The sequence below is a fragment of the Microchirus variegatus genome (genome assembly GCF_963457635.1).
Source record: "Microchirus variegatus genome assembly, chromosome: 21".
Lineage (NCBI taxonomy): Eukaryota > Metazoa > Chordata > Actinopteri > Pleuronectiformes > Soleidae > Microchirus > Microchirus variegatus.
Window position 1 is genome coordinate 11,622,240 of NC_139822.1, and position 14,106 is coordinate 11,636,345.

A 14,106-nucleotide genomic window follows, 5' to 3' on the forward strand; every position below is an offset into this window, starting at 1 on the left:
CCTGAACCTCTGTCCCTTGAAAACTGTAAGTGTGTGCAACATGCAAATGATCGTCAGTGACTCAAATTGCCAGATTCCGGCGCAACAAGTTTGTAAATAATGGTGAACTGAGGTTCAAAAGAAAAGTCCAGCTTGGACAGCAAAAGAAGCTGGAAGGCGTGCAGAATGTTTTAGTTGAGGTGGTGTTGGTTTCTGAAAAATGTACTCCAACCTGCTGCAAGTGAAAATGAACTGTTTTACTGATACTGATATTTTTGATCTTGAACTTTTTCTGAGACAAAGAAGCAGTTTCATTATTCAACCATGTTTTTTTCCATTATGGTTTACTGATAACATCTGCACTAATGCTCACATTTATATAAACCAATGTTTTACAGATAGTTGACATTATTTATATTAACATTTATGTTCAAGAGATGTACTGGATTGATTTTGGCCATTTCATTTTGATCATATGAACATGTGACTTTTTTTCTTTTCACAGAGCTGAACCACCGCAGCAATGTCTTACCCAGGTGTGTGTAGGAACATCCTCGATGCACGTCACAAGAAAGACGGTTATGGGACCTACACTAACCCCAAGAGGTTCCTAAACCAAGACTATCTGCAGCTGAAGAAGTACTTAGCCATCAAACACACAAAGTACCTTGATGAAATGTTCCCCCCGGACAAGAACTCTATCGGCAGAGACGTCCTAAGTTTTTCAAACATGGCTCGAGTTGTGTGGAAGAGACCAAATGTGAGTGTCCTGGTGGCAATGGGAAAAAAAAAACAAGCTGGACATAGTGCTTTAGAACTTGATACCAGTGAATGTGGTCAGAGTGGAGCAGAGGAGTTTTGACCAGAGTGTGTAGAAAATAGATTATCTTATTGGGACTAAATCTGCCTCTTGTTAAAAGTCTGTAGCTGACTTTGAACGGCCTGTTTACGCCACTGTATTTCAACGTAGGTGATGAAAGTGGTTACTTAGAGCTCAATATTTTCACATGTGGTATAAAAAGTTTGAGAACCACCGTATTAAACCATTGACATGTGTTGTGATCAATTGCTCTGTTACAGGAAATTGTCTCCAAGCCGTCGTTTGTTGTTGACGGGGTCTCCAGATTTGACTTTGGTCAAGGCGTGATCGGTAGGGAATCATTCATTCATTCATTCATAAGTTTCCAGCAGTGCTATTAATAAATGCTTGTGCAGCCAGAAGGCAGACAACAAATAAAAGGAAGAAAGAGGGCTACAAATCATGCATGTTCCTCTCTTTTTCAGCACATAGGGAAAATACAATAATACGCCCGGCAAATTTAAGCACCTTACTGAGAAACAAATTTTCTAAAGCCTAATTTGAGAATTTACAAGTTACTTTTACTGTGATAGTAGAAGATCAAACAAGATTATATAATCATTATCATCATAGTCATTGTGACCAAAGTGCAGAAGACACTTTTGTCCAGTTGCACGAATTCAAGCCCAAACAAGATCACACAATCCCACTTTTAAATACATGCTGTCATGTGAAACTCACCAAACCAGAACTCAAGTCAGTCAACCCAGTAATCAAGGCACATTTTTGAATTTTAGAGAAAAAAGTAGTTGGGGGGAGGGACATCCAAATGGCCACTCCTATAGCAAATATTTGAGGATTTAATGTTGACCTTTCAGAAAGCCCACAGGCTAACAAACGACGTCTGAATTATAGTAATTCTGTTTTGAGGTACATTAACCCTTAGAACACAGAGCATTTCGGCTGCTTTTTTCCATGACTACGTTGAAACATACATTATATACATATGTTATAAGAATGTGCAAATTAGTGTTTCATATACTTTTTTCAGCACAACCTCGGAAATGTGATGAAAAAAATTATAAAAAATCACCAGCTATATAAACGCACATGAGCAAAAAAAAAATTAAAATCAGATTGAATTTGTGAAATTTGGAAATGCGTCGCAGTTCAAATTTCACTTGGCTCATTTTGTGACTTTTTTTAATTATTGCTACTTTATATCATTACTAAAAATGTGATATAAAATTAATCAAAAATCTGACTCAACAACACAGAAGAAGATGAAAAAAATGCCTTTTTTAAAGCCTGAATTTGTGACCTATAACATTTGTGAAGCCTATAATCATTACATACCAAAAAGCCTGGAAATGCTCTTTTACAAGTTTCTCCAATCTCCAAACTCCTCCTTGTTTCTCACAGGTTTATGTATCAGGTTTATGCCTTATTTTAAGGCAACAAATAACACATTCTATTTAATTTTAAAGTGATTAGAAACTTATACAAACATATTCATTTTTGGCACATTTGACCTTTAATGGACAGCACCCTGATATTCAGCTTGATATGATTCAAATATAGCAACATTGGAGCTACCAAAACCACTGGACCAATGTGTTGTCTGCCTCTTGGCTGCATTTTTGTTATTATTACATCTAATCACTTCTATTACACAGTCCAAACATGTCGGTGACTCTTTTTCACTCAGGTGACTGCTGGTTTCTCGCATCTATTGGTGCTCTGACATTCCAGGAAGCCATCCTCGAACAAGTCGTACCTCTAGAACAAACTTTTGATGAGGACTACTGCGGGATATTCCACTTTCGGGTAAAGTAACAACGATAACTCTGACTGTGGTGAATGCAGCATGTCTCATTTTGCTATAATACATTTTTCTTTCTCAACTATTTAGTTCTGGAGGTTTGGGAAATGGGTGGATGTTGTCATCGATGACAAGCTACCAACAATCAATAACAAGCTCATCTTTGTCCGCTCCAAAGACCCCAATGAATTCTGGCCTGCTCTGCTGGAAAAAGCCTATGCAAAGTATGACATAAAAACCTAAATTTCAGTCAGAAAAAATTAGGCAAAGGCATTTCTCAGTCAGATAGTGTCGGAGTGAGATTGCGCCCACTTTTCATGTGATCAATGACAGTACTTTTGCACCTCCTGCCAGGGTCTGTGGCTCTTACTCAGACATGAATGCTGGAACTCCAACAGAGGCTATGGTGGACTTCACTGGTGGTGTCCACATGTGCATCAACCTGACGGATCCTCCTTCAGACCTGTGGGAGCTCATGGTCAGAGCTACAAACGCGACGTCACTGATGAGCTGTGGGACACCTCAGGGGGTAAGCACATATACAATAAGTGGTAACGATTGGTCATTCATTTTTTGAAAGTTACCAGGCACCACCTTCAAACAGGCACCTATTGAATGTTACTAGGTGTTGATTAGTGCCAACCTTTATCACATAAATGTATTCATTGAAGCTGCAGCAACTTCCACCATCTCAGAAACTCCCACATTTTGGTATAGTGATGACAGACCACATGATATTTTGTCTTTCATGATGGTTGGCCATGTCAGATGATCAATCAGATTGGCACGTATTACTGTACCTGACATTTACGAGCAACTTCAACAAAATTCTAAGGTAGATGATGGCCCTTTCTGAAACATCATGATACCACGGTGACCTGGAGAAGTGCCCGGATTGTGAACTGAACCTCGGTGTAATTGACAGTGAGAAAATGTTTATGATTGATTATGATGGTGCCATACCTGAAATCTGTGTGTCTCGTGTGTGTAATGTTGCTTTTCACTGTCAGTATGTGGAAGCCCTGTTCCCAACATGGCTTCATATTTAATTAATATGTCACAGGTCTGCTTACTGATAACGTACGGTGTATGTACATCTTTACATTTCAGGAGACGGCTGCAAACACTGTGCTTCCAAATGGAGTGGTCCAAGGCCATGCCTATACTGTCACGGGTGTGCATGAGGTGAGTAACTGACTTTGCACGGATTTCATCACACAAAATGTATTTTATTCATTTCTGATGCAAAAACTCTTTGGTGCTTATGGTCAGATGATGAGGGGAGGGCGACCCTTACACCTGGTGCGGTTGTGGAATCCCTGGGGTGAAACGGAGTGGAATGGAGCCTGGTCGGATAAGTAAGAAAAAAAAAAAAAATTTAAGAAGTAGGTTTGAGATTCCTGCCTCTTGGGTGAGGTATTCAGAGTTGTTTTTGCGCCATAATTTCTCCTTCAGGCATTTCAAATCACACCTAGACCACAGAGAGTCAGAATTAGTTTTACTTGCACACACAAATCAGTGATAGTAAATTTGACCTCTGCATTTAACCAATTCTAACCTCAGCCCTTGACCTGTTCAGGGATTAGAACTGGCAACCCTGCAGTTACAAGCCCAGTTCCCTTCCACTTGGCCTAAGGTAGCAATAATTGGAACATCTCTACTGACAGTTAACACAATTCAACACATTTTTTTCCTGATGATTTCTCAGCAGTTACAATCTAAAGCTCAAATACGAGGTCTGAAGAAGAAAGGAATCTGAGGAAACTTTTTGTGGGTGATTCTTAGCATTTTCAACCATATTCTTTGCAGCTTAACTAGCGCTATGTATCTGTATGTGCTTCCACTTTAAAATGCTTCATGTTCTCTTGCTTACTGCAGGTTATAATTTTACTGACAATTTCTAACAATATTCCCCATCTCTTACATCCTAAAGTTCATCGTTGTGGCAAACCGTGAGTCCGAAAGATCGCGAGATTTGCCTCACAGGGATTGATGATGGGGAGTTTTGGTAAGCATATTGAAATAAAATATCATTTTGAAAAAATGTGTACAGAAAATGGAACATTATTTGTTTTTCATTACTCATGGTTCATAGTCAAAAAGAGGGCTGGGCAGTTTACAAAGTACAATGTTTACATTGTAATTTGATTGACACACGGCAATGCAGATCGTTATTGGATGCAGAACAAGTTATTTTCATCAAGCAAATAAATCTCAGATTGTTTTTTTTTCATAGTAATCAGGATAAGACTAATCAGTGTCTGATTTCAACAGGATGAGTCTGGAGGACTTCATGAAATTCTACAAGGATCTTGACATCTGTTGCTTGTGTCCTGACTTTCTCGATGGAGGCTCTTCTTGCCACTGGCAGACGTCAGTCCATGAAGGCAGATGGCTCGCAGGAACCACTGCTGGAGGATGCCCGAATAACTATGGTACTAAATATGTGAAATCTGCATCTCAACGTTTTGGTTAAGTCAGATTTTCTTCTAACTCAGTCAGAGCACCTCACAACACCTTGTACGAGATACATTTTTCTTCTCAACTGGAACATCATGATGTGAGGTGGTGTTAACTCTGGTTCCCACTTCTGATGTTAACGGTACACAGCATTGTTAAGTACATTAATGTAATGTCTGTTTGTTTAGGCTGCTCAGTTGTGCCGGTCATTGTAAGGACAAAGTTAATAACCTGATGAATTCTATTCTTGGCAAAATGGTTTGATGCAAAGTTGTTTGCTGTTTGTCTCCCAGACACTTTCTGGACTAATCCACAGTATCGGATTGAGATTGGCCAGTTACGCAGTGATTGTTCTAAGAATCAGGGGGAAAACAACATGCTGCTGAGTCTCATGCAAATACCAGACAAAAGGAATAGACGCCTGGTCCAAAACCTCCATATTGGATTGTCAATATTTGAGGTAAATATGAAAGTTTATCTTCCAAATGTTTGGTTTTCTGTCACATTATCAGGTGGACATTATCATGCGTAAAATTGTATGTATTGAAAGCACATCAATGTCAAAGCTGTGAAATATGTTTGTGCATGCATTTGTACTTAAATGTGCATAACTTAACCTCTGAGAATCATGTAAATGGTTAATAATATTACACAATTTATATAATTAGCATTCTCATCATAATGTTTTCTCTTCTGTCCCCAACATAAACTCATTTTCGTCTGATTTCGTCAAAGGTGACTGAAGAAGTAAGTAACATTTTAGAACTCTTTGTTATTTTGCATTCAGCTGCACATGGAAATAAAACATCTACTTCTTATTGGTATTGCAGTACAAGGCACTGAAGGGCAAGTTTCCAGCCTCTTTCTTCAACAGACCTGTGGCTCAAACTAAATCGTACATGAATTCGCGTGAGGTGATGGAGTTCATTGGGTTGAAGCCCGGAGAATACGTGATTGTCCCGTCCACCTTCAATCCTTACGAGACGGCCTCCTTTATCCTGACTGTTGTGTCCAAGACGGAGACTCACGTCCAGTAAGTTGCACCGAATTCGATAAACCATTAAAAATGTCATACATGTGCAACTAAAGGTGATATCTGTAAAATATATATGTCAAACTAATTTTCACTGAGGACCACATCAGCATAATGGTTACCCTCAAAGGGCCAGATGCAACTGTCATACAGAATAAATGTAACCAAATATAATGTAAAATAAAGGTAACTACTCTGTAAAATATTGCTAAATAACTTTCTGTATTTATTACTTATTCAATTTTACTCGTCACATGATGCATATACAATGATACACTACGATCTAGTAGCGGTGCGGTCACTGTGCGGATAACACAATCACCATGCATTGTGGGAAATATAGCTTATTGTCAGCGCACGCCTTAAAGCAGCATATACCTATTTTAGCACAGATTTTTAAGACCAATTAATCGGCTACTGCAACTCCAATTCAAAACTTTGCAAAGGTGAATATGACCCATAGGGACGTTTAAGCAGTATTTTCAACTCAAATAGGTTGTTTTCGTGTGGTTAGGGTTTGGACTAAAAAAGAAAGAGATAGGAAGTTAGTTATAGTTCATAACATGAAAAAAATATATATTAGAGGTTTGCATGTATAAAAGGGTAACGTGGGAGTCAAACCAATGTCCATCGCACCAAATGATAACACTGATAACCACTGAGCAAAGTGCCAGTGGAAACCTCATCGAAGCTACTTGATAACAACACACCCAAGGAACCACATTGCTGGAATTTATGTGACCACTAGAGGGGCGTCTATTTCATAATTCCTGCACGTATACTCGTACACTCATACACACGTCCTGCTCTCTTTCGGCCGATAAATAATTCATCTGTTTGTTATTTTTGCTTCAATGAAGTCTGCTAACTTTAATGCTAACATGTTAGCATGAAGTCCGTTAGCTTAAATGCTAATGAGTCCACTCACATAGCAGAAGTGAGATCTGTGTCGGGCTCGGTCTTAGTTAAGAAGAACAGCCATGATTTACTTCTGCGTTTTTCCTTGTCCGTCTTCGTTCAACGGCGAACCCACACAGCTCCTCAGATAATATTTAATTTTTACGCGTCAGCAATAGCGAGGACTTAAGGGAAAGTGTGTCTGCTTGAAAGGCACGAGCCTACGATAACAGACCGTAACAACAGTTTACATAATAGCTATGGCCGACGTTGCTTCCTTGTCCAGGAGAAAAATGTCCACTCCAACAATTTCTCATAATTTTCTGAAAACATTCACAGATAACAGAATAACAGATATTGAGCATCAAGTTAGTTAACGCTCATATGTTACTTTCCAACCACGGCCAACTACCAAGTAATCTGCTGATGTCTCTTGTTCTAACTTTCAGTGGGCATTCTGGCCACCATAACCACAATCATGGAGAAATAGAAGAGGTGAGTACGATTGTAAAATATTATCCATGTCTTTGGTGCTGCTGCTTTGTTCCATGTTCTTTTCAGCACTTATTACACTGGTAAGATAAAATAAATGTGTATTACCCAGTACGTTGTTCATCTGAAGCTGATAGCATTTGATCTTTTGCAGCCTGTGCCAACCGATAATGGAAAAGACGATGAGAAGAAGAGAGATGTTTTCCTCGAATTCTCTGACAAGGTAAGAACTGTTCTTAATTCTGACTTTCTTACCATGACCTCGATGAAGGTAAAAGGAGACTGTAATCTAAAGTTACACATGCCAATCGCCATAAAACACAAAAGAAGGAGAAGATAAAAGGCATCTGTTTATATTCACTGACCTCAGTTAACATGTGCATGGTAAGCCATTAAAGAATAAATCCATACCAAGAAAAAGTGACACTCCTATGGACAGGAGCTCTGAGCATCTCTTTAAATGTTTTTCTCTAAAATGACATCAATTTAAGTGACTGACATGGCTTTCATTTCCTCTTTAACTTTTCCTTCAACAATAACCTTATTAATTGATCACAACCACTGATGTATCACTCTTTATTTAGGCTAAGAAAAATGTAGCCTAAATATTCCCTCTGAAGGCGAGTCTGTAGATTGCAACTGACATACAGAAGGACTCCACTATTTAATGTATGTCAGAACTACAGGATGTACTTCTTCGAATTATCTCTTCTCACTAACAATTCTGAATTCAAATGGATAGGTATTTAGTCTGTTTTTGCTTTGATTTCATGTTCAGAATGAAGAAGTGGACGCTGAGAAGCTTCAGATGATTCTAAATGATCGCATCCTGAAAGGTTTGGACAGAAACAGTTGAAACATAAAAATAGTGGACACTTTTGTTGCACTGCTATGTTGCTGTGCAGTGTTTATTAACTTCTTTTTTTCCACTTTTTTTTGTTTAGGAGACTTGAAATCTGGAGGCTTCAGCCTTGACGCCTGTCGTAGCATCGTCGCTCTGATGGACGTATCTTAAATGACACCGGTTATGAATTTCTTTAAAGTACATATAATGGGTCCATGGGTGGGGTTTCAACTGTACATTGAAGTTCTGAACATAGTCTAGTAGGAAGTGGTTCTTTTAACAGACATGAATATTTAACATAGAAACTACACTGCTGCTGTTTCAGTACCTTAACATTGGCTTTAAGACATCCATCACAGGCAAACTGAACGGTTTAGAGTTTCTGCGTCTATGGAACAAGGTTGTCACATACAAGGTAAAAAGAAAAAAATAATGACTGGCTGCTTCCTAATAATGACACTTTTTGTACAGTTTACTAATCACAGTGAATGAAGATACAGAAGGTTTTCCTGATTTGTTGTACTGCACGAGTAACTTCTCTTCTCTTCTACCAGGACATTTTCTTCAGTTCCGATGTTTCACGTACGGGAATGCTGTCACTCAAAGAGCTCAAAAATGCGATCGTGGCCTCAGGTGGATATGAAACACAATTATCTACGATGTAATGTAACAAATATTAGGGATGCACCGAAAATTTGGCGATTGAAAATGATGGGCCATATATTGCATTAAAAGCCATTTTTGGTTTTCTACCGAAATACTTTTATCATCAAAATTGAAACATTGTTGTGATGACCAGCACACCCCTCTCTATTCTCGCTTGGTCTGTCCAAGATCAGTTTGGAACACTAATAAAACGGTTCCAACAAGAAGTGAGTACATGATGGAACAGAACCTATTAAATGTTGGAAAGTCTCTTTGTGCAAAAGTGAAACTTAGCTGCATACACCTCAGATTATGAACTGAGCCGACATTCGCTTCACACCAGAGAACATTCTTCTCGCCCCCTTTGAGCAGGTAACTAAAGAGATCAGCTCATCTGATGCATCTGTTATTCCCTTGCGCTCTTAAGAGTCTGTCAACACATTTTTACTAAGATCTACTCGGATCCCCTGCACTTCATCGTGACTGTGCTCAATCCTCGTCATAAAGATCATTATTTGGATGTGGAGATAAAGCTGCGCGTAGAGAAATGATCCAGTCTGCGTCACGGATACGGAGAGCACAGGGGTGGTGCACAGAAAAAGGCCCGTCTGCACCAGATAAGGGGCATGCTCTATGATATAATATACTATAATTGCAATGCCTTGACTTTGGGGAGTGTTATATATATATATATACATAAACATACATATACATATATATAATTTTACTCTGAATGTGGCAGAAGTAAATGGGGAGAACATTTTCTGCTGTTGCAAAAATGTGGGTCAACTTTTGATACCATTACACATGGTACATTTGGTATCATTACTTATTTTAAAGGGAGTAACATGTTATATGCTTATTATTTAAACAAACTATTCAAGTTCCCACGGTTCTGCATTATTTTTTGCAGTGGACCTAAAGTCCAAATCATCTTTATTCAGCATTAACAGCAGACAACTGAGTTTCCATTCCTGGTGTACTATGTTAATGCTTTGGTTGATGTGCACCCTCTGCTGGTATAACTTGTAACAACACAGTACTCGAGGTCCAGAGAAATGACACTTGGACGGAAATAAATGGTTGTTGGGTAATGAATGATTGAATTCATTAATTCAGTTTGATAGTTTAGTCTAAAATAAAATAATCTTCGGGGTAAACATAATAATTTGCTGAAGATTCTTTTTTCTTGTTTGCCTGATATCTGTTGGTCAGGAATGAGGGTCAGCGATGACATGCTGAATTTGATGTCTCTGCGCTACGGCACCTCCTCTGGACACATAACGCTGGAGAATTTCATCGTTCTCGTCCTTCGATTTTACTGCATGTACAGTAAGTAGTAAGCCTGTGGTACATATATTAGCTGTTGATTTCCTTCATTTTGATATGTTTAAAGTCAGTTTGTGCTTTTCATTTCAAGATATTTTCAACTTCTGAAATTGTCAAAAACTCTCAAGAACATGTATCTCACTTCCATGTTCTGTCCTCTGCAGTATTTGGAGTTCTAAAAGATTGTCTTTATGTTGACAGAAATCTACACCCAGTTGTCTAGTGGATCCGTCATCAGTCTTCGCGAGTCAGAGGTAGAACAAGCTCTTATCATTTAAATGTTATCCTTTTCTGGAGTCCACAGAGCAGTTGTTTAGGGCCCCTAATATATATATTAGAAGTTTTTTTTTGTACTTGAAGTTTGTCAATTAGTGCATATTTGCACATCTGTTGTAAGTTAATTCACGTTCAGTGTCACCACACACTTAGTGCTTCATTTTGAATACAAAAGTGCAAATCAATATAAGGCCACTTTTGTGATTTTACTGCCCTCTAATGTTAAAAAAACCCACTGATGCTGGTTTGGTGTAAATAACACAACTTTAATTCATGCAATTTATAGTATTACATCAGTATCAATAATAGTCAAGGACTGGCCACTCTGAGGTGGTGCGTGGGGCATCCCAAATGAAATTCACCTTAGGGCCTCATTGAAAATGTTGCAACGTGTTTTGTCGGAGAAAATATGACACACTTTTATTTCACAATTCTTGTTTTCCAAGGAAATTATGCTGACATTAAGCACTATACACTACACTATACGATTATTAGAGATAGTCTGAAAATGTATTGAAAATGTATTGAAAATGTATTGAAAATGTATCCCATCTTTATTTACAGTGGATGTACCTTTCAATCTACACCTAACCAGACAGAAGATGATCTGCAGGACCACTGATGTGCACTAATGTGACCTCAATGTTTCTTTAAGACAAACTGCACAGGTTGGAGTGGCCTTTTATTGTGACCAGTCTGCGTTTCACCTGTGCAGTGATCATGCTCTTTATTTGACAAACCTCGATATGTTTATATATTTGACAACATGGGTCTGGGTTAGGTTTTGGGTAAATCTTTAGTTTATCTTTTTAGGGTTTTGGCCTACATCTATGTAACTGGTTAAATGTACTTTAGGTTAATAATGCCATGAGCTAAAAACATAGCCAGTGTAAGAATGCTAACATGCCCAAGATTGTGTCTGTGGCTAGTTTGGTGAATTAGGTGAACGAAAAAGCCCATTTATCTATGTTTCCATTCACTGCTGTAAAGTGAATCTTGGCACTAAATTCCGTGTGACCACAAAATAATAATTAGGCACAACTTGCTGACATAAGGCCAATAGCTTTTGATATTGTGGTTACATTTCGTTGTTGCCTCAATTTATAACTGCAGTAATAGAGGCTTCTTGTGTTATTTTTCAGTGAAGCAAAATGCCCTCACTGCCAACTTTCCCACCTCTCATGTCTGCATGCTTCACACAATATGTATAATATGTGTTGCATGTTTTAACTCCTTACTTTTGGTAGAACCAAACCTAGAACACCAGCTACCTCTAATCTAGACCTTCCAGTTTCTATCCAACCGTAGATCGCTTCCGAGCCAAGACTCCGAGGTCTTGAGGAATCTTCTTGAACGAGACCTGGTGCAGACTTTTTTTTCTAGAACACCTGACCCCTAGATGCCCCGACTTCTTCTTCTAGAAATGTCTCTCCTCAAAGACTTCAGGGCATTTACATGGCAGAAAACTCCCGATGTTTGTGGCCTCATTTTGTTTACATGGAACTTTCTTGCATTGGTGATAAAATAAAGGATGGGCAGAAGCAGCTTTTTTTCAGAGGTGTGCATGGGAAGGATTTCTGAGCTTGACAGTTGTTGGAGAGCAGACTTTCTGTGGTGGATGGTCTTTTGTCTGCATGAATATCCATGGGTTCATGTTTTTATAAAAAGGAAGAATCCTTATTTTTGTTTTTCTATTGTGTCCTCTAGAGATCGGTGATTTAAAGAACGCTTACTGTTTTACTGTCCGAGCTCATTTTTGCAAGTAAATAAATAAACTTCTATGCTTGCTTCTATGCATCTGCCATTTTTATTTCCTTATGGTATATGTGACATTTAATAAACTGTTGTTGACACAGTGGATCAGCATAATCAGATTTACTCTCCACGAGACAGATTGTGTGGCCATGAAAATGCACTGGTTTGACATTAAATGTGATTAACTCTCTGCCACTGCAGGGGAAACCTCCATATTTCATTCAGTTTGATGTAAAAAAATGAAAACAAAAAGCTTAAAAAGGCTTTGGACTGAAGTCATACTGGGATGTCTTACACTATAGCATGTGCTGAACCTGTGTACATTGTCCGACTTTTGTCTTTCCACTCTGTCCACACATGATTCACAAATACAAACAATAAACCACCACTCCTGCGCCTCTCTTTTTCTGTGTCAGGAGCTAGTACTGGATCAGACCCAATCCCACAGAGACACTTTCAGGTTTAATGTGTTACTGTAGCTCTTATATAATGAACATTTGTCGCATTTGTTTTTACAGTTTTAGCATCTTTTCATAACTCTAGCTTTTGTAGCGTTGGCTTCACTGTTGCTTTAGTTTTTACGGTGTTAGCATTTTAGTCTCAGGCTTTCTAGTTTGTCTTTCTAGTCTAATTTTTTATACATAGTATTAGTATTTTATGGCTGGTTTTGCTTAATTAGTTTTTCATAGCTTCAAAGTTTTTTATTGCGTTGTGTGTGTAGTTTTTTACAGTGTTAGCTTTTTAGTTTAAACTGTAAAGCATTAGCTCTACAATTTTACATAACTTTTGTTGCAGCTTTAGTTACATTTAGTTAGCATAAAAGTCAGCACGAGCTGGAGGAAGTGGGGAAAATAAAACATCCGGTTTACTTTTCAGAATAAAAATATCCCCTGTGGTTGCCACATCGTATTTCACTGAACAACAGCACAGAAAGAATCAATCTGGTCGTTCGCTCGGCAGCAACACTGCTCCGTCCGTTTTTGTCGTCTTTACAACATTTACAGTGTATTTCTCATGGATGTATTATATGAACACATCCGTGGTATTTCCGTGCGAGAAGTACCGCGAGAAAACGTAGTCTCGTGACTTTCGTCGCCGTTCTGCGACCAGCGTATGTATTTACCTGGCAACCGGAAATACTATTTTCTGATTGGCTATTAGCTGATAGCTTGCTAATTCGTGACAGCTGTGTGAACTGCGCAGAGCCATTTGCCTTCGTGTCATCATTCATAGATTACTGATTTGTGTGCAGTGAGTTTTATCACTTATACAGCGTAAGAAATGTCGCGTGTCATCGCTCTGTTTGTTACCGGAGCACTTGTAGAATGAGCATTTCTGTCACATTCGTTTTTACGGTGTTAGCGTAACGTTTCATAGCTTTAGCTTTGACAGCATTAGCTTCTCTGTTGCTGTAGTTTTTAACTGTGTTAGCGTTTAGCTTCAGGCTTTCGGGTTTTTGTTTTTGACCGTTTTAACTTTTGCTTTGAATTTTTTTTCAATGTTTTGTTTTATACAGTTTCATTCAGGTGTAGCGAATATAAATATTAGCGTTTATCAAGCTCTGTCAGCTAAGCCAAGCAGGTGATGAGAAAAATGTGTTTGTCTGATTTTAGCAACACCTCATTAGCTTTACAAGCTAAGTAAGCTAAGGTAGCTTATTCAGAACTGGTGTTCGAGATCAACGTGTAACGTATTAGCTTTTTGACAATGTAATCGGGCTAAACGCTCATTCTCTGTTATCCTTAAATCACATAAATCGTCTTGCAGGCTCAAAA

At 38.5% G+C, this 14,106-nt stretch overlaps 1 protein-coding gene across 1 annotated transcript in view; it reads left to right on the top strand.

Annotated features, from left to right (window-relative positions):
• Positions 1-502: 502 nt before the first annotated feature.
• The window catches only part of LOC310942616 (calpain-1 catalytic subunit-like), a gene marked incomplete at both ends in the record, with an annotated part of 30,698 nt that continues 17,094 nt past the window's right edge, over positions 503-14,106 (top strand). The window contains 19 exons of the mRNA XM_083908027.1: positions 503-739; positions 1,060-1,129; positions 2,487-2,605; positions 2,691-2,824; positions 2,955-3,129; positions 3,711-3,785; positions 3,873-3,958; positions 4,534-4,608; positions 4,875-5,035; positions 5,354-5,532; positions 5,891-6,093; positions 7,440-7,485; positions 7,637-7,705; positions 8,261-8,318; positions 8,427-8,488; positions 8,673-8,741; positions 8,881-8,959; positions 10,187-10,303; positions 10,502-10,554. Coding sequence (XP_083764153.1) covers positions 503-739; positions 1,060-1,129; positions 2,487-2,605; positions 2,691-2,824; positions 2,955-3,129; positions 3,711-3,785; positions 3,873-3,958; positions 4,534-4,608; positions 4,875-5,035; positions 5,354-5,532; positions 5,891-6,093; positions 7,440-7,485; positions 7,637-7,705; positions 8,261-8,318; positions 8,427-8,488; positions 8,673-8,741; positions 8,881-8,959; positions 10,187-10,303; positions 10,502-10,554 — 2,067 coding nt within the window. The remainder of the gene's footprint in view (positions 740-1,059; positions 1,130-2,486; positions 2,606-2,690; positions 2,825-2,954; positions 3,130-3,710; positions 3,786-3,872; positions 3,959-4,533; positions 4,609-4,874; positions 5,036-5,353; positions 5,533-5,890; positions 6,094-7,439; positions 7,486-7,636; positions 7,706-8,260; positions 8,319-8,426; positions 8,489-8,672; positions 8,742-8,880; positions 8,960-10,186; positions 10,304-10,501; positions 10,555-14,106) is intronic.